Raw genomic sequence first — 20,404 nt, forward strand, 5'->3', positions numbered from 1 at the left:
GGACCAAAGCCCAGGGCCACGACTGCTTCAGCCGGCAGCCCGGGGCCGTGGACCACGGCTGCTCCAGCTGGCTGCCTGGGGCTGCGGACTGCAGCTGCTCCAGCCAGCCAGGGACCACTGCTCCAGCTGGCTGGGGATGGGCCGTGGAGTGTGTCTGCTCTGGACGGCCCTCCCAGGGACTGCTGCCTGGGGCAGTGGACCACGGCTGTTCCTGCTGCCCTGGAACCGCTGCTGCCAGAGCAGTGGCTGGTATGGCTGACCTGCGGGCCGCCTGAGCAGCTGGCCCCGGAGCCAGCCACACTGGTCCCTATAGAAATCACGGAAAGTCATGGAATCCGTGACTTCCGCGATCTCTGTGACAGACTTGGAGCCCTAATTATAATGCATATGCACAAGAGGGCTGAGTTAAAGGTGCACAGGCAAGCTTAATTCTGGCGTTTCCTAACTTTGAGTTCTAGACTTTGCAACTTTAATAATATCCTTTTAACATATATTTTATATGTATAATAATATAATTGTGATTTCTTTAGCAGGCTCTTGAAGTTGCTATTCTGCAGTTGCCAAATTCCAGTTAGTGCTGAGATGTAGAGCCTCGCACAGATATAAAATTCACATCTGCAGAGCTGCAGGGCTCCACCAGGAACCGCAGTGGCAAAAGCAGCATGGCTGTACCACCCCCAGCCCCAGGACACACAGACCGCTGCATGGAAGGGACTCCTGTCTGGGAGAGTGTGAGCCACTAGCACACACTAGCGTGACCAGGGACAGCTGCCAGTGAGCCTGATACCCGCCCCAGTGGGCGGGGCTGGGGGCAGGGCAGGGGATGGTACAGCCATGCCAGAGGAGCTGCCCACGTGGGGCGCTGGCTCCGGTAGAGCCCTGCAGCTTCGCGGATATCAGCATCCACGGATATAAATTTTGTGTCTGCACAGGGTTCTACTGAGATGTCCCTGTAGGTTTTAGTGCTGATCTTTAAAGCTCTTTTTATAGATATAAAAATAATGCTTATACAGTGTAACACTGCATCTTCAAAGCTCTATGAACTATTAGTTTAATAATTACCCGTTAAATAAAAATACTAGAAAATGGAAAAAACCAAAATTTAATAGTACCTAATACACCTTTTCCATTTTTCTGCTGGTACTGATTGGAACATTACACTCTGGCATATCATAATACAAGTGAAAATTCTGACTCTGGTGACATGCTAAAAGGGAGTGAAATAATTCTCTGTAAGAATTAGCTGAAATGTTAGTTAGTAGTGTCTAGGGGGTTTTTGCAGTTTCTTTGTTCTGTTTTGGATTTTGTGGCATTCAGCTACCTGTGGTATGTTTAGATAATATTGTCTTACTGTTTCTGTGTGCAAAACAGGGAATTAACTTTTGTGAACAATGATCCGAATGTCTATGATGTTAATAGCAAGTGGATATTTTCATAACTCAGCAAAATATTTTAATTTTACTGTTTAAGTGGTTGTTTTTCCTTCCTGTGTAACTTCTGCATTTAATCAGCTTGTTAGAGTTGTATGTTCTGGTCTCTTAAATCACTGTTTTCCCCAGGCTAAGGAGACAGTTATACCTTTAGATGATTTTTGATTCTTTGGATTATGTTTACAGATCTGCTGACCCTGTACTGCAAATTGTATCTCAAACCTTCCAGAGATATTAACAGAGTCTTGGTGGCTAGAATAATTCATACACTGATCAGAGGATGCTGCTTCCAAACTGATGAACTAAATTCAAATCTTTATTGCTTCTTTGAAAAAGCACTACGATGTGCAAGGTAATTTTCAGCTTCTTGTTTTGTGTGTCAAAACTGTATTTCAGAGGATAATTTGTCCTAGGTAATTGGGGTTGGACTTGATGGTCTGTGGAGGTCATCGATCCCTGACTTCTGTGATTCTGACCTTCAACATCTTTCTGTTTACTCAGAGCTCTTTGAAATGTTAATCTTTTATGCATTTATTTATGTATTTTGGAAATATTTTGCATTATCTGCAAGTATGCAGAGATGAGGTCTTTCGAGTATTCTTCCCTTACTTATTAAGTTAGGTTTGTTGAGTGCTCAATTTAGAGTTCAAGGAATAGATTTAAAAAAAAATCCAGACAAGTCATTCTTTATTTGTTAATACTTCTCATTAACAGAAAGTTGGCTATTTTTGCTGTAGATGAAGTGCTTGGTTTATATTTCAGGCAGGAGAACGCCTCTGCAGGTCTGGATCATATTCTTGCAGCAATTAATGTCTTCTTCAGTGTGTATGCTGTGAACTGTCGTATGCGGATTTGTAAGCTAGGAGAAGAAATTCTTCCTACAGTGCTTTATATATGGACTCAGTATAGACCAAAAGAGTCTCTAAAGGAGTTAATAATTCAGTTACTTCAACTGCAGGTTCGTGTCCATCATCCAAAGGGAGCCAAAACACAGGAGAAAGGTACACAATAAAAAGCTTCTTTTGTTTTTTTGTTTTTTTTTGCTTTTTTAACTTTGGCAGAGTTCAAGTTGCCCGAGCACAGAAGTTCTGGATGTCACTGGTATGCTTGGAGAATAATCACAGGAGTAACTGTTGCTTCTCAGTAGTTTTACACTGTGCATTAAAGCTGATTGAATTGGGGAATATGTATTTTTAACTATTATTGTATTATAATAACACTCAAAATACACTAGGTGCTGAATGGGAACACCCAGCATCTGATCAAAGAGTTTAAAATTTAAAAAGAAGAGGGGGGAGGGGGAAAACGCTGGGGGGAATGGGTACAACATACAGGAGTGAGCAAAGTGCAGATTGGCACACATGTTCACATCTTGTGAATTTTATAGATAGTAAGACCAGGAGTGACCATTATGGTCATCTAGTCTGACATCCTGGAAAACACGGGCCAAAGAACCTCACCCAGTAATTTCTGCATCAACCCATAACTTCTATCTGAGCTATATCATGTTTTTTAGAAGATGTCTATTCTTGATTTAAAGACTGCAAGTGATGGACAATCCACCATGCCTTGGGCAAATTTTTTCAACGGTTAATTACCCTAATTAAAAATATATCGTATTTCTAATCTGAATTTGTCTAGCTTCAGTTTCCAACCCTTGCATCTTGATTAAGAGCCATGTCTTTCCCATATAGGTATTTGCAGACTGCAATCAAGTCACCTTTATTACCTTCTCTTTGATAAATGAAATAAAGCTTCTTTAGGTACTCACTATAAGGCATGTTTTCTAAACCAGCATTTCTCAAACTTTAGCAACCCGAGGACCTCCATTTAGATCTAAAATTTTTTGCAGATCCCCAAGCCCCCCTACTCAGCCCCATCCCCCATGACCCCACCCACATCCCACCTTGTCCCTCTCCCGCTCCGCACCTCTTTCCGCCCTCTCCCCTGAATGCACCCCATCTCCGCTCCTTCCCTTTCCTCCCAGCACCTTCTGCACATTGCTGAACAGCTGTTCCCCGGTGTGCAGGAGGCGCTGGGGGGGGGAGGGGGAGGAGTTGATCAGCAGGGCCCATGGACCTCCTGGAGTACTCTCACAGACCCCCTTTCGAGAAATGCTGTTCTAGACCTTTAATTAGTCTTTCCTCTCATTTTTAAGAACCTTCTGTAATCTTTCAACATCCTTTTTGAAGAGTAGAAAACAAAATTGGACACAATATTCTAGTAATGATCTCACTATAAATATATAAGGAAATACCACCTCCATCTAGTTCATATTCCCTGCCTTATACATCCAGGGATCCTTTTTGCCCTTTTAGTGACATTCATCTCCTTGAAAGCACATATTCAACTGGTTATCTGCCATGACCCCTAAGTCCTTGTCAGAGTCACTGCTTTCCAGGATACAGTCCCCCATTTTATAAATGTGAGCGATGTTCTTTGTACTTAGATGTTGTATGACTTTGCATTTGGCAGTGTTAAAACATACGATGTTCAAGTGAGCCCCCTTACAAAGCAGTCCATGTTGGTCTATATAACTGACCTGTCCCCATCATTATTTAATACTCCACCAATTTTTGTATCATTTGCAAACTTCACCAGCAATGATTTTATATTTTCTTCCAGATCATTCATAAAGATATTGAATAGCAATGGGCTGAGAATAGATACCTGCGGGAACTCATTAGAAACACTCCCTTGGGATGATGATGCCCCATTTACAGTTACTTTATGTGATATGAGTTAATATCGTCTACATAGATTTTGTATAGGGTAATTCTTTATCAGAATGTCATGTGGGACTAAGTTAAATACCTTGCAAAAGTCTAAGTCCATTATGTCAACATTTACCTTTATTAACCAAACTCATCAAAAAATGCCAAGTTTGTTTGACAAGCGCCTTTATTCATAAAACCATGTTGATTGGCATTAATTATGCTGCCATCTTTTATTTTACTGATTGTGTGCCATGTCAGCATTTCCATGATTTTTGTCCTGTATTGATGTAAGATTAACTGGTCTGTAATTTCCCTGCCATCCCATTCACCCTTCTTTAAATATTGGCACAACATTAGGGGTTTTTTTTTCCAGTCCTCGAACATTTCCAGTGTTCCAAGATTTGTTAAATCAATATTAATGGTTCAGAGATCTCCTCGGTTAATTCATTGAATACTCTTAGGTGCAAGTTTTCAGGTCCTGCAGATTTTAAAATGTTTAACTTTAATAGTTGTTCTTTAATATCCTCCCTAGTTTCTGATGTAATAGGACGTATTTCATTATCATTGCAAGACATGAATACATCACCCTGCTTTCTTTGGAATACAGAACAGAAATATTTATTGAATACTTCTGCCTTTTCTACATCAGACTTGATAATTTTACCATCCTTGTCTAGTATTGGACCCATACCATCACTAGGGTTTTGTTTGTTTCTAATACGTGTAAAAAATTCCTTTTTATTGTGCTTAGCACTACCAGGCATAGATTTTTTGATTGATACATTTAGTTTCCCCTGTCAACTCTGTTTCCTAACTGCTGATTTGTATTTACTACTATCCAACCCATTGTAGTGTTTTTATTTAACGCATTAAATTTTTTAATTAATCCCTTGTTAACCATTAATCTCCAGTTATATGAAGTCCCTCTTAGACCACATTCCCCTACATTCTCTTAGCATCTGTCCCCAATCCCCAGCATATAGGGTCCTTGGACTTCATTGTCTATGTTTGCATCTTGCCTGTGTACGCCATCTTCACACCAGGGTTATTCTTTTGCACAGGGGATGCTGGAGATGCTGGTCCTGCTATATCTGCTGCTTTGGAAGGGCAAGGAGTATAGAGCAGGGCCAAATCAGAATATGTTGGGTATTAAAATTCTGCAGTGTAATCTGTGACACCTGTTGTGTCCTTGGGTTGAGAAGACACATGGGTCAGCTCTTCCTGGCTGCTGTTGGGGAAGTATTCTTGCCCCTCCCTCAGCCAAGTGGAAGGGTGGCTGCACTGGGGACCTTGAGTCTCTGGCGGTGGGTGTTGCTCGGTTCTGGATGTTTAGGTTGGAACAGATGACAGTGGGATTCTTGATTTTGTTTTTTCTTCCTCTTATTTTGCATCCAGACTTTATCCTCTCTTCGCAAATGTTCAAACATTTTTTGTTTTAAATAGCAAATGTTCGCATTATAAAACCTCCTGAAAAATTCAACACTAATTGCTGTTAAATGTTCTCTGCTCATCTGTGAACATAGAATGCTATATTGTATAGTCAGATTATTTAGTCAGATTATGGCAAATAAACTGCATATATAACTTAAATTTTATCTTTTCATATACAGGTGCACATGACTCAGCAAAATGGCAAAGAATCTTATACAACTTGTATGATCTGCTGGTGAATGAGTTAAGTCTCATTGGCAGTAGAGGAAAGTATTCTTCAGGATCACGCAACATTGCTGTAAAGGAAAACTTGATTGAATTAATGGCTGATATTTGTCATCAAGTAAATGACATTTTTATACATTGTTCCAAGTGAATGTAAAGTTGATATGTATACTGTACTATGCTATTCACACACTTGAATGTTCCATTAATATGTCTTGCATATTTGTGTACTTATACTTCAGTATCTTTAGTCTCTGGTCTAGAGACATATTTTTTTTTTACCTCATTTAAACGACAGTCTTGAGATTCTAATTGAGATCCTAATACTCAGGTCCAACAGAGGCTGCACACAGACTCCAGAAGGAGCCCTCCTGTTCAGTTTATAGAGAAGTTTAATTGCTTTAGTGATATTTGGATTAACTTTCCCCAAAATATTTCCATGTGTAAGGTACAGTGCAGAGATGGAAGCAGACATTTTCTGTTTGCTGCTGAAAGTGTTCGAATGTTTTATATTTGAAAGTTTAACATGGTTACAGGCTTGTAAGGGAGAAGCATCCTTATATTTCTGGTACACTTTTTTATAATATCAAGGAATTCTAAATAGAGCAAAATTATTTGTTATTGCAGAAGTTCATATTTAGGTAGTACTTTTATTCTGTATGCAGTTGAAAGAATGGGTAATTGACAATTCTATATGATTGTGACTTGGGAGTACAAGTTTAATTGAAAGTCAATGGTATTTTGTGCTCCTAAATCACTTTGGGCTCTTGTGAAAATCCTACCCTTATTGATTAATTACTGGAGAGTGTAAGTACTGTAATAATACTTAGGTCTCGTAGTTCTAAGCCTTGCTTTTGAAGGAAGATCCCAAGCTTGGCTTCTTGCTTTTCAGATGACAGAGGTAGTAGGACACTTTGCCTCTGGAGAGCAGGAAGCAAATCTCTGATCAAATCCTAATGGCTGATAGGCATAGCATTGATAGGTGCTGGAGACAGCAGCATCCTTGTGCCCTCTGCTAGTATCTAGGTTGCTGCCATATGTGGTCTTTGAAGGTTGTGAAGCAAGCTAAGAGGGAAATGAGAAAGTTCTCTGGAGTGTTTTATAGATGGTAAATAATTAGTAACTTCAGGTATGTCTACTTTGTAAGCTGGTGATGTGATTCCCAGCTGGAGGAGATATATTCTCAATAGCTCTGATTGAGCTAGCTCACTAAAAATAGTGTAACCCTTGCAGTGCAAGCAGTGAGAGGGGCTAGCTGCCCCGAGTGCATGTCCATAAGAGATGATATGTACTACTCGGGGCAGCTAACCCCTCCTGCCACTGGGCCACTGATGTTATATTCTGGTTTTAGTGCATTAGCTCAGTTAGAACTAGTACCAGCATGTCTCCTCAAGCTCAGAATCACACTCCCAACTCAAAATATAGACATACCCTTAGTTTGAAACATCTCATGGCCTTTAATAGAGGGTGAGGGTAATAAGGTTCCCTCATCAAAGGCTCTTATGCAAAGTAAGCTTCCACAGGATAAGAGGGAACATGCTCTCATGGATTGCTAACTGGTTAAAAGATAGGGAACAAAGGGTAGGTATAAATGGTCAGTTTTCAAAACGGAGAGAGGTAAATAGTGGTGTCCTCCAGGGGTCTGTTCTGGGACCGGTCTTATTCCACATATTCATAAATGATCTGGAAAAGGGGTAAACAGTGAGGTGGCAATATTTGCAGATGATACAAAATTACTAAAGATAGTTAAGACCCAGGCAGACTGCAAAGAGCTACAAAAGGATCTCTCAGAACTGGGTGACTGGGCAACAAAATGGCAGATGAAATTTAATGTTGATAAACACAAAGTAATGCACATTGGAAAGCATAATCCCAACAATACGTATAAAATGATGGGGTCTAAATTAGCTGTTACCCTCAGGAAAGAGATCTTGGAGTCATTGTGGATAGTTCTCTGAAAACATCCACTCAATGTGCAGCGGCAGTCAAAAAAGCGAACAGAATGCTGGGAATGATTAAGAAAGGGTTAGATAATAGGACAGAAAATATCATGCTGCAGCTATATAAATCCATAGTACGCCCACATCTTGAATACTGTGTGTAGATGTGGTCACCCCATCTCAAAAAAGATATATTGGAATTGGAAAAGGTTCAGAAAAGAGCAACAAAAATGATTAAGGGTATGGAATGGTTTCCGTATGAGGAGAGATTAATAATACTGGGACTTTTTAGCTTGGAAAAGAGACAGCTAAGGGGAGATATGATTGAGGTCTATAAAATCATGACTGATATAGAGAAAGTAGATAAGGAAGTGTTGTTTACTACTTCTCATAACAAGAACTAGGGGTCACCAAATGAAATTAATAGGCAAAAGGTTTAAAACAAATAAAAGGAAGTATTTCTTCTACACAACGCACAGTCAAGCTGTGGAACTCCTTGCCGGAGGATGTTGTGAAGGCCAAGACCATAACAGGGTTCAAAAAAGAACTAGATACATTCATGGAGGATAGCCTCATGGTGGTGGTATGGGAACCTCAGCTGCCCTATGCTTCACAGACATGGGTTCTAGTCCTGTATCTCCTTACATCCACTTAGATGTCTTGCTCTAATGCTTAACTTTCCTTATGGGGGAGGGATAGCTCAGTGGTTTGAGCGTTGGCCTGCCAAACCCAGGGTTGTGAGTTCAATTCTTGAGAGGGCCATTTAGGGATCTGGGGCAAAAAAAATTGGGGATTGGTCCTGCTTTGAGTAGGGGGTTTGGACTAGATGATCTCCTGAAGTCCTTTCCAACTCTCATATTCTATGGTTCTGTGATAGGTCCATCAATGATTATTAGCCAGGATGGGCAGGAATGGTGTTCCTAGCCTCTGTTTGCCAGAAGTTGGGAATGAGCGACAGGGGATGGATCACTTAACGATTACCTGTTCTGTTCATTCCCTCTGGGGCACTTGGCACTGGCTACTGTCAGAAGACACGATACTGGACTAGATGGACCTTTGGTCTGACCCAGTAGGGCCGTTCTTATATGAGCATTTGAATACTTTTATCTCTTTTTACTATATCTTTGGAAAGGTCTTTACTGAAGACACCAAAGTCCTGGAGATAACCCAGTCGTACACTGTTACACAAAGAGAGCCTGGAGATGAAGCTGCACCGAGCAAGCGTAGGAGGATCGAATTGGGCTGGGAAATAATTCGAGAAAACCTGCAAAGATCACAGAATGATTTTGATGTTATACCTTGGTAAAAACATTTTTTTTCTTTCACCTTGGAACTGGTATCAGTACCAATAACCTATTAACAGGTTTTAGTTTCACATTCAATTATTTCATTATCTGTGAAGTGTAACTTCCTACATTTTATACTGAATTGTCTCCCAAATGCTTTGTGCTGCAAAGTAAGGTGCTCAGATACAGAACACACAGAGAGGCTATCATGGAATCAGCCTAGCTTTTCCCAACTCTTGAAAAATCATGAGGAATGTTCTTGAAATTCTTGTTATAAAAGCTTCTGTGTCAAATACCACATAATAGTTAGAAGTCAGAACTTTCACATTGCTGACTTGGATAACTGACATGATATATGAGAGACACAACGTGGGTGAGGTAGTATCTTTTATCAACCAACTTCTGTTGGTGACAGAGATAAGCTTTTGAGCTACACAGGGGTCTTCTTCAGGTCTGACATGATATATGACTAACGTATGACAATGAAACGATGGTGAATGAAAATACCGGCTTTTATGAGGGGCTGTGGAGTTGCAATAAGAATAATGCCCTCGGGTGAGAACCTCATCTCTATTTTCACCATTTTATGATGGGTGAACTGGTTTGAAGAGTATAATAATAATGTAATCTTTGACATAACAGATAAAGGTATAACAGGATCCAGTGGTTGGAAGTTGAAGCTAGACAAACTCAGGCTGCAAATAAGGGGCACATTTTTAAACAGCAAAAGGAATTAATCGTTGGAACAGTTTACAAAGGGCTGAGGTGGATTCTCCACTGGAAAATTTTTTAAATCAAGATTGGATTTTTTTCTAAAAGAGATGCTTTTAGTTCAAACAGGAATATGGCCTGTTTTATATAGGAGGCAGGCTAGATGAGTTGTTCCTTCCAGCTTTATAATCTATTAATAAAGCTAAGATTTTGTCATGGAAGTCACGGAATCCATGGCTACCAGAGAGCTCAGAGACATTTTCTGCTTCAGCCCAGGACAGCGTGGCTGGAGGTGTCAGCTGCAGGGCCGGGGGGTACAGCGGCTCTGAGCTGCCAGGTAATAGGGACCACACAGCTCCCAGCCTCTGCGGGTGGCAGGGGAGACCTTGCAGCACTGAGCCACAGCGGGTGGGGGAGGGACCCCCCCAGCTCCAAGTCGCTGTGGGTGGTGGGGGGCCCCAACAGCTCCCAGCTGCTGCGAGTGGCAGGGAAACCCCACAGTTCCCAGCCACTATGGGCCGCGGGGGAGTGTCCCTGCAGCTCCCAGCCACTGCAGGGTGCAGGTTGGACCCCGGAACTCCAGTAGCCGTGGATGCTGGACTCTCCTCTCTTCCCATTTTGTCAGTTATTTTTAGTAAAAGTCACGGACAGGTCACGGGCTTCGGTGAATTTTTGGTTATTGCGTGTGACCTGTCCGTGACTTTTACTAAAAATAACCATGACAAAATCTTTGCCTTATCTATGAGAAATAAAACTACAGAAATGAAAATTAATTTTCTGTTTGCTTCACTGATATCTGACAATCAACTTGTAAAACAGCATTTATGTGGTGAGGCTGAATATACTTAATTGCTTCAAAATGACAGAATAATTGGTGATTGAACAAGCTATCTTGAACACTTAAGCAATCACAGTTAAATATGCAACAATAGAAGTGTAAAATGATTCTCTGAAACTGCTTATATTATATTTTACTGCTTTTCAACACATGATGAATTTATGTACATTTCAAGTTAATTGCCTTCACTTTCTGTTTTTAAGGTTACAGATTACAGCCCGATTAATATCAAAGTATCCTATGAGTCTTCCTAACCGTGAATTATCTCCCTTACTCACTATACTGCACATGCTACTACCTCAGCAGAGAAAAGGGGAAAGGACCCCATATGTGCTAAGGTGCCTTACAGAGGTTGCTGTTTGTCAGAGCCAAAAATTAGATTTGGAAAGCACACAAAAGTTGGAGTTGCAGAGAATCTGGGCAAAAGTTTGGTCTCTTACAGTTCGCAGCATAAGTTTTCAGCAAGTTGAAACAGAAAGTTTTGGGTTACTTGGAGCCATAATTCAAGGAAACCTTGTTGTAATAGACAAAGAACTCTGGAAGATATTTTCAGGGTCTGCATACAAGCTTTCGAGGTAAGATGGGAACCAGGGATAGTGTATCTTGTCTCTTTGATTCTATATAGCTGTTTTTCCTCCGTGAACAGAAATTCTTGTTCTTGTGGCGTTTTAATTAAGTACTGTACATATTTGTGTTAAAACCTGTTTTTCAGACATTTATAATTCAGCCATAAAAACTCGCTCCAGTCTGAAAGTTGACATGGAAGAGAAGTGACCGGGGCAAGTTTCTTAAAAACAAATTTTGGCCAAAATAGATTCATTCTACTTTTGTTGAAACAAAGCAAAGCATATTTTTTGTTCTTTTACAATTAATCTAATTTCAAAAGATTGGATCCAAAATAGTTTTAAAATAGACAAGTGGAATCTATAATGTCTAAAATATGGGTTTGAAAATGCATGCAGAGTGAGTACTCTTATAAAGGAATTTTTAATATGCATGCTTAAGTATTTTATTTATGCATTTGACAATATTCTTAGAGCTGTCCGAGATCCAAAAATAAAGACTTTGCCTCATAATAATAGTAGTTGAATATAAATTTAATTATGATTTCCCACAAGATGTTCTTTGCTCTGTTTTGTTGTAGTCCTGCTGCACGTTGTTTGGCGTTAGCAATGACTGCCTACGTAATACCAGAAACTTTGAAAATAGGAATGATGCAGAATAATTGTGAAGGAAATACAGGGTACATGTTAAAAGAAGCAATAATAAAATGGCTACTGTTCTGTCATTTGGAAGAGAAGATGGAAGAATGTATTGAGTTACCCCCTGTGCTATGCAGGTAACAACTTGGAGTATAATCCGCTCTTTGTATAAACTCAAAACATAACAAAAAAAAGCAGGCAGGAAAAAATGAAATATTGAAGTCTTCATATGTTGCTAATATTTTGGTAGAGTTTATAAATCTGCGTGTTAACTTTCTGTAGGGTATCATAAAACACTTGTTTTGGAAATGGTTAATTTTTCCTTACTCGAATGTAAAAAAAAACCAAAAAAAAAAACCACCTTGTTTTATAAAACTGCTGTTAGATGAAAATTACCTGCACTTCTTATACCTGAAGTTTTCTGGCTTGATGTTTAGATTTTAGGAATGACTGGAATCAAACTAATCTTCATTTAGCAGGTGATAATGTTAACCCTGTTGCTGCTTGGTATAACTAATGTGCTATTATGATCCAAGTTTTTAGTTGTTCAAGTGGTAGCTTCAGACAGTGCATGCATTTTAAAGTTTCTTGCTTTTTAAAACATTAGGTTAATACATGATTTTTTTGGTAAATAACTAATATTACTGTACATTTAGCGCCTTTTATCAGAGGATCATCAAATGTTTTACAACCATAATTAAATTTATCAATACCACTTTGGGGGAGGGAGGTAGATAAGTAGTATATCCATTTTTACAAACTGATAAACTGAGACAGAGATGGTGACTTCCATAAGGTCACACAGCGACTCTGGCATAGATGTGTTACTTCTGGGGGAAATTCTGCGCCACTGCATGCACACAGAATTCATGTCCCCCGCAGATTTCTTTGCTTCCACACAGAAAAATGACTTTCTGACTGGGAAGCAAAGCCCCAGCAGCGCGGGCACATTGTTTCAGGCACCCAGAGCAACTGGCAGAGAGGTAGAGCACTGTGGGGCAGGAGGTGGGAATGGGGAAGATCCGGCTGGTGGCTTCTGCCCTGCGCCAGGCTCAGCTGCTAGTCCCAGCTGTGTTGGGAGTAGGGGAAGACGGGACTTGATCTTCCCTTGCAAGGAGTGGCCATGTCCGGGTCAGACCCACCCCCAGAAATCTCCCCAGGCTGTAGGAAACTCCACCCCATCCCACTTTCTGCCCACATTACTCCTCAGCCGTGGGGGGAAGGGTCACTTTATGAGGAGCTGCTTCCCCGGTCACCCAGCCCCCGTTTATCTGGACCCTCCCATACCCAGACCCCTGCTGAGCCTCAGCCCCCCCCCCCTCACCCAGAACCCCCCCACGAGTCCCCCACGCCCTAACTCCCACCCCACTGAGCCTCACTCCCTGCATCTGGTTCCCCCTCGCCGAGCCCCGCCCTCTTCCCCCACATCCAGCCTCCCACCCCAGCCCCAAGACCGCCCCCTTCACCCTGACGAGCCATACCCCCGCTGCACCTGGACCACCCCAACGAGCCCCCTGGACCCCCACCCTACTGAGCTACAGCCAGGTGTATCTGGACCCCAGACCCCCCCCCCACTGAACCGCTCCACATGCAGATCCCCTCTGCAGAGCCCCATCCCCCGCACCCTGCTGAGCCCCAAGCACCTTCACCTAGACCCTGCTGCAGAGTCCCATTGCCCCTGTGCATCCAGATCCCAACTGCACCTGGACCTCCCACTTATCCACCCTCATCCAGATTGTACCACACAGGACCATCTCACCCCACATCTGGATCCCCCCACACTAAGGATCCTGCCAGGCTGAGCCTACCTGCTCACACCTGGTGCAGAGGGGCAGGGCCTCAGGGTGTTTCTAGAGCAGACCCAGCCCTTGCGCTGTGTCAGGGTTGGGTGCAGTCTTACCGCCGAGTCTGTGTCCTGAGGGGGAGCTGCAGGGTGATCTCTCACCTCTGTGCAGCCAGTGGCCTGTGCTTCCCACTGTTATGCTGGAGCTTCCATATTTATTTATTGACAAATTAAATTTGCATAACTTTAAAATATTGTGCATAGACATTTTAATTTTTTGGCACAGAATTCCCTCAGGAGTAATGTGTGTAGAACTCAGGAGTCCTGATACCTAGTCCTGCTTAAATGTACAAAATTAAGGTTAGATTTGAGATTTGAAGTTCGGAGTCATAATCACCTAATAAGTATAGATGTTTCTCACCTGAATTTCAGCTCTGGGTTTTTTAAAAAAAATGTTTATTTTCTTTACAGTGATTTTCCTCCTCTAGTGCTGCAGAAAATTCTTGTGAGCCTGACTATGAAGAACTGCAGAGCAGCAATGAACTTTTTCCAAAATGCTACTGAGTGGTATGTTTAAAATTAATGAACATAATTAGTATGCTCTTCATATTTAGGGGCAGTATTTTTAGGGTTGAACCAGGATTTTTTTTACTTGTAGTACATATCCTCATTGATATTCTGTATTCCCCCTACTTGGCTAAGGTAGCATTACAGGTTCTTGCCATTCCAGCAAGCACTGAAGATATGGAACACATGTTTTCCTGTCTCTCTCATATCTTTGAATGTTCATTTCTATAAAGTATTTAGCACACTTTTGGGCTTGTAAAAATAGAGCATCTACAGTCTGGTCAGGTGCTTTAGACAGGTATGAAGACAAAATCTCCTCCCTGAAGAGGTTACATAACGTCTCTCTTACCAGTAATATATCTTAGTAAAGCAATTACCAAAAAAACAAAACAAAAAAAACCTTAAAAAAAGCCCCCAACTAATTAGAAATTGCCCTCATGGATCCACAGTACCCACCCTTCTTCACCGTTACTTTACAGTCTTAAAACTTGATTTAGTGGAAGGAGTTGGCCACAGCTCCAAATGCCTCCCCTTTGTACATCCTGGGGTGTTGTGGGGGGACATAGGCAGGTGGCGCACACTGCCTTGATGAACTCTGCTTTCCAGAATGCTCCGAGGTCACACACCAAGATTGTGAGCACATTTCGTCCACAGCAGGGGTTCTCAACCTTTTTCTATCGGAGGCCACCCCCCCCAACACGTTATTAAAACTCCATGGCCCACCTGTGCCACAACAACTATTTGCTGCATGTAAAAGACAGAGCCGGCATTAAGGCGTAGCAAGCAGAGCTATTGCCCAGGGCCCCACACCACAGGGGGCCCCGCAAAGCTAAGTTGCTCAGGCTTTGACTTCAGGTTCAGGGCCCTGGGCTTCAGCTCCTCATGGCAGGGCTTCAGCTTTCTGCCCTGGGACCCAGCAAGTCTAACACTGTCCCTGCGTGGTGGACCCCCTGAAACCTGCCCCTCATTGAGAACCACTGATCTACAGTGTATAGATTCATCTTGATAATCATCTCAGACTATGATTAAAATAGTAAGTAACTTAGTGAGATTCACCTGAGAAATGAGAGAGCACAATAAATGACTAGAAGCACAAATAAAAATTCCATTTTATTTCTGCTTATGTTTCTTGTGTTTAAATAATGGTTTTAAAGGTACAGGTAGTAAAACAGGATGTCACAATAAGAGTAATGTGTTTTTCTTCAAGCGTGCAGCACACACAAGACAAAGGAGAAGTCAGTTTCTTGGAAATAGAAGAGCTGTATCTACAAACAACTTTTGATGAAATGGCTATTTTCACCAGCCTTGCAGTGAACATTGCAGATAAAAATCTGTCTGGTTCAGGACTTGCTGTCAATCAAAACCATAGGGAAACACTGGAGCACTGTCTGTTAGTGGTGTCAGAACAGCTTTTAAACAGCTACTCTTCTGAGGTGAGTTAGAAATGAACATTGAAGTCCACGTTCTGCTTATTTCTGTATTTTAAAGTCACAGTCACATGTGCTTTTCCTTGAATTTTAGCAGTTTTCCTGTTAAAATTGAATTGCAGGCAATTTTAAATATTTCCTACAAAATGAAGTAGACAAATGTTTGTTTCCCTATAATGCTCTTCAGGATACCCCAAACAACTTACATGGGAAATAGTTACATGATCTGCAAACTAAGAAGTATACATAAAATTACAATTTTGGCCATTTTTCTCCTTCCATACAATTTCTGCCCTCCATAATTCGGAGTTTTGTTTAAGTACGTAATTAAACATCTCAGGTGAAGTCCTGGCCCAATTCAGTAAATGTTAGAGCTCTCATTGATAGCAGTAGAGCCAGGATTTCACCTTAGTGGTGACTATCAGCTTGTGCCTGGGAAGAAAAGGAATTGCAATTTTGAACGTTCCAGTTCCTTAGACAAGGTTGCACTGTTGTTACTGTTCTTGACCTGGCTTATTCCTGGGTTTGCCAATGATCTTGAGCAAGTCACATAACTTCTGTGCCTACATCTGCTCATCTTTAAATTACAGATAAAAATACTTACCTATTTTACAGGAGTGTAATGAAGTTTGTAAAGTTCTTTGTGATCCTTTGTTGAAAGGCTGTACGGTATAGAAGAGAAGTATTAATGTAATAAATGTTAAAGCATTAAAAGAACCGTTAATAGCTATGTAAGCTGCTGAAGCACCATTTACTGTAAAATTTATGATGTATTTATATTATGTATTAGATTTATTCCAAGTCTACTACTGCAGAACACCTAGTCCGATGTGCCAGTCTCTTGACTGGTGTTCTTAGCTGCTATTGCTATGCTGGCACAATAACCGAAGAGGATGCATGTAAATCAGAATTGTTCCATAAAGCTAAGGTTAGTAATAATGTGTGTTTGATAACTGTAAAGAAAATAATATTCAATAACTTTAAAATGATGAATAATTATTAAAAATTAGTATTTTCATATTTTCAAAACATAAAACAATTGTTTCTGCTGGTTTCTGCTTAACAAATCTGTCACAGTAGGTGACAGAATTCAATGCGTATTTAATGTATGGGGACTAGATTAAATATTTTCTCACTGTTACTAAAAAAATTATATAGAATTTTCTTTTTTAAACTGTAACAGAAACTAAGCATAACTAAAATTACATACACGCTACTGAAACTACAATTATTTTGCAATTGAAGATATTCTAGTTATTAAAATTTTGCCTACTTGCTTTTGGGAAAATATAAAAAATCAAAATGATCAGTGTCCAGATAACTAAGGGGTTTGTTAATAAGCTAATGGCACCCTTCACCTCTAGGTCACTTGTGCAGGTCTATCCATATTGGTAGTGAATTAGAGTCACTGAGAGCACTTTGACTTTTTGAACTTATTTGGTAGTCCTGCTCTAATTCCCTAGTAGCCATGTATCTATAAAGCCACCATCACTACTAAAACTGTTTAACTTCTTTGTTGGGAATCTGAGCAGGTAGGTCAAAGACTGAACACACATGGAGATTGAATGATCTTTTCATGACTAGAGGTGGTGTCTTGCTTCAGAGTTGAAGCACAATATCAGGGCAATATGGAGAAATGCCATGTTTTTCCTTAGTGATTAGAAAATTTGAATTTCTATCAGGCCTGTGTGGTCAGTTCAGCACCTCTAGAGAGCAATGAATGTTTAAAATGGAAAAAAAAAGCAAACCTTCCACTCCAAAACTACTAACTCATGACCTGAATAGTGAAGCTTAAATGTGCAGCAGAACCACATGTCTGTGTGTACGTGCATGCATGCAGTCAAATAAGGGAAATATGTGACTGAGAGATTTTTACTACATTATATTTGTATTTCTGTTTTTAATAGTCTCTCATGCATTATGTTGGAGAAAGCATTTCTCAGTCTAAAAGTAAACTAAATGAAGACTCTAGGATCATCTCGTTGAGGACTTTGATAACCCTGTGTACCAACTGCTTATGTAATTGTACCAAGGTAGGATATTTAAAAAAATGTTTGTCCATTATTTCTATTCTGTAATATATAGCTAACTTAACTGTAACTTTTAAAAAGCAATAATAATGTATTTTGTAAGCTTCTGAGATGTTTATCTCTTTCATATTTACTGAATTATGTATTGCATAGGGAAAAAACTATTTGAACATTAAAGTTGCACATTTATATCAGGAAATGCCAAAGTTAAGGCAATGATATGCAACTTCAACTCCTACCTCCTTATGAGCATGCATTACAGTGGTTTTCAGTTGCATGGTATTTCTCAAATACAGTACAATATAAAATACTTTTTTCCATAATCTTAAGTCCTTATCATTTTACACTTACATGAATTTCATTATCATCAATCAGTTTCTTTTTGACTGTTCTTTAATATAAGTTCTCTACTCACTAAGGTATGTACTTTTTACTGTGTTCTCTCTCCAACCAGCAGAATATTCTTTCTTAGATACAATTAAGAGGATCAGGCAGTTGACTATGAATTGTGAATTTAGGAGGCCTGTATATGCTAATATATATTCAGTATTGTTCCGATGCAAAACCATGCTCTGAAATTCCTAGCCTTTGTTTGCCAGAAGCTGGGAATGGGTTACAGGATGGATCACTTGATGATTACCTGTTCTGTTCATTCCCTCTGAAGCACCTGTCATTGGCCACTATCAGAAGACAGGATACTGGGCTAGATGGTCTGACCCAGTATGGCCGTTCTTATGTTCTTATCATAGAATCATAGAATATCAGGGTTAGAAGGGCCCTCAGGGCATCATCTAGTCCAACCCCCTGCTCAAAGCAAGACCAATCCCCAATTTTTGCCCCAGATCCCTAAATGGTCCCCTCAAGGATTGAGCTCACAACCCTGGGTTTAGCAGGCCAATGCTCAAACCACTGAGCTATCCCTCCCCCCTATACTTACTCTGTAGTAATTAGAGTACTATATATATCTGATAGAGTATATTACAATCATCCCTGTCTGGCATATGCAGAGTAGTACATGTTACTGCAAGGGCCTACACCTATATCTAAAGTAACAAAAAAATTGTATGGTGTAATATTTGAGAAATAATGAATCAGATCCTCAGCTGGTATAAACTGATGATGCTTCATTAAGTCAGCTACAAGCTCTGTTGAAGTCAGCATTGGGGAAAAATATTCTGTTGTTGAAAATTGTATACAATTATGTAATTAAAGGCTGTATTGTAAAGTCATTGAAGTCAGCAAAGCTATGCTGATTTGATTCAGCTGAGGATGTGGCCCAGTGTTCTATCATGAAATTAAATACTGTATTGTAGAGCATGCACACAAGAGGGCAGAGCTCACAATGGATTTAGAACCTCAAGCGTGCAACCTTAACCCATAACATTTCCTGAATTTCGAACGATTAGTTATGCAATTTTAACATTCTCTTCACTTAGAGGGAGATTTTCAAAGGCACAAATAGACTCCCAACTTACATTTGGCCCTTTGAAAACTTCCCTCATGATTTATGTGGAATTTCCTGGGCAAAACAGTAGGCAAAAAAGAGGGGATAAAACATAAAAAGGAGCTTTACTCTCTAGAAATTGAAAGATCTTGAAAGATGCATCCGATGAAGTGAGCTGTAGGTCACGAAAGCTTATGCTCAAATAAATTGGTTAGTCTCTAAGGTGCCACAAGTACTCCTTTTCTTTTTGCGAATACAGACTAACACGGCTGTTACTCTGAAAGATCTCTTAGGTAGCAATAGATAGACAATGGTGAGAATAAATTTAATAACTAAATCAGTATTTGGTGAGACAAGACTAGAGTCTATAAGAGGGAGTCCCTCGTCTATCCACCTTAGTTGGTACTCAGTTTTGCACCTCACCCTGCTTCGGATATCCTGAGGTACATCAGAAATGAGGCTCCCTCCTGCACACCTTACAAAGTCTTCAGGAACCTTTATTTAGCCCTTTTGTTGCTTACATGATCAGCAAAAGATGAGCTACAAATTCAGTGTGCACTTGACCCAGCCTGATTATAGGGAGTATAATGTCTGATCCAAAGCCCATTGAAGTCAATGAGAGTCTTTCTGTCAACTTCATTTTGATGAGGACTTTAGTATGTTCTTAACACATTTGTATGTACATCCCAGCATCTTCTAATATATGCAGGAAGGAGCCCCTCTCCTTCACCTTAGCAGCTGTGCCACAGTCTGCAGAACCAGGCTAGGCGATGGCAGTGTTAGCATAAACCCAACCCTCATTGTATTTTCCTGTTTGCAATATTCTATTTAATTGCACTTCTCAACTTGTCACTATGCAGCTAAGTTAGCTATGCATGCATGTGAAGCAAACCTCTCCTTAGCTGTGCAGCTTTTGAACTCAACAGAAAAAAATCTCCTGCATGTGATCCATGCGTAATTTTCAGATGTTCACCTGTCAGATCAAAACCAATGCAGGATATTTCAGTCCCTACAGTTTGGCTCTATGACTGTTTAAAAAAATTACCAGAATTATTGTTATAATTGAGAGAGGTGTTTTTAAACTCCCTGTGCTCAGAAACAAGTGACCCGTTTTTTGAAAATAATCTCTGTGCGGAGACCAAGCACAGCACAATTTTTGATCAAAAAAAGTTTCAGAAAGTTATGAGTGACTGAAATGGGGCTAGAATGCAGGCTGCTAGCCTTAGCGATAATATTTACTGCCACCGCTATCATTCAGTAAAAAAAGTTTAATGCAACATAAGGTGCACTGTGTTGCATTAGCATAAAGGTTAAAGTTGTAGCCACTCCTTGCAACAGCTCCTGGAATGAATATTTGTACCCAAAAAGACCCT

At 40.4% G+C, this 20,404-nt stretch overlaps 1 protein-coding gene across 1 annotated transcript in view; it reads left to right on the forward strand.

Annotated features, from left to right (window-relative positions):
- ATM (ATM serine/threonine kinase) overlaps nucleotides 1-20,404 on the forward strand; it is a 117,934-nt gene that overhangs the window by 22,655 nt on the left and 74,875 nt on the right. Inside the window, exons 6-15 of the mRNA XM_074957569.1 lie at nucleotides 1,617-1,782; nucleotides 2,193-2,431; nucleotides 5,758-5,921; nucleotides 8,876-9,045; nucleotides 10,782-11,153; nucleotides 11,723-11,917; nucleotides 14,035-14,130; nucleotides 15,338-15,563; nucleotides 16,348-16,485; nucleotides 17,465-17,590. Of these exons, the coding sequence (XP_074813670.1) occupies nucleotides 1,617-1,782; nucleotides 2,193-2,431; nucleotides 5,758-5,921; nucleotides 8,876-9,045; nucleotides 10,782-11,153; nucleotides 11,723-11,917; nucleotides 14,035-14,130; nucleotides 15,338-15,563; nucleotides 16,348-16,485; nucleotides 17,465-17,590 (1,892 nt within the window). The remainder of the gene's footprint in view (nucleotides 1-1,616; nucleotides 1,783-2,192; nucleotides 2,432-5,757; nucleotides 5,922-8,875; nucleotides 9,046-10,781; nucleotides 11,154-11,722; nucleotides 11,918-14,034; nucleotides 14,131-15,337; nucleotides 15,564-16,347; nucleotides 16,486-17,464; nucleotides 17,591-20,404) is intronic.

Source organism: Natator depressus, chromosome 1 (assembly GCF_965152275.1).
Source record: "Natator depressus isolate rNatDep1 chromosome 1, rNatDep2.hap1, whole genome shotgun sequence".
Lineage (NCBI taxonomy): Eukaryota > Metazoa > Chordata > Testudines > Cheloniidae > Natator > Natator depressus.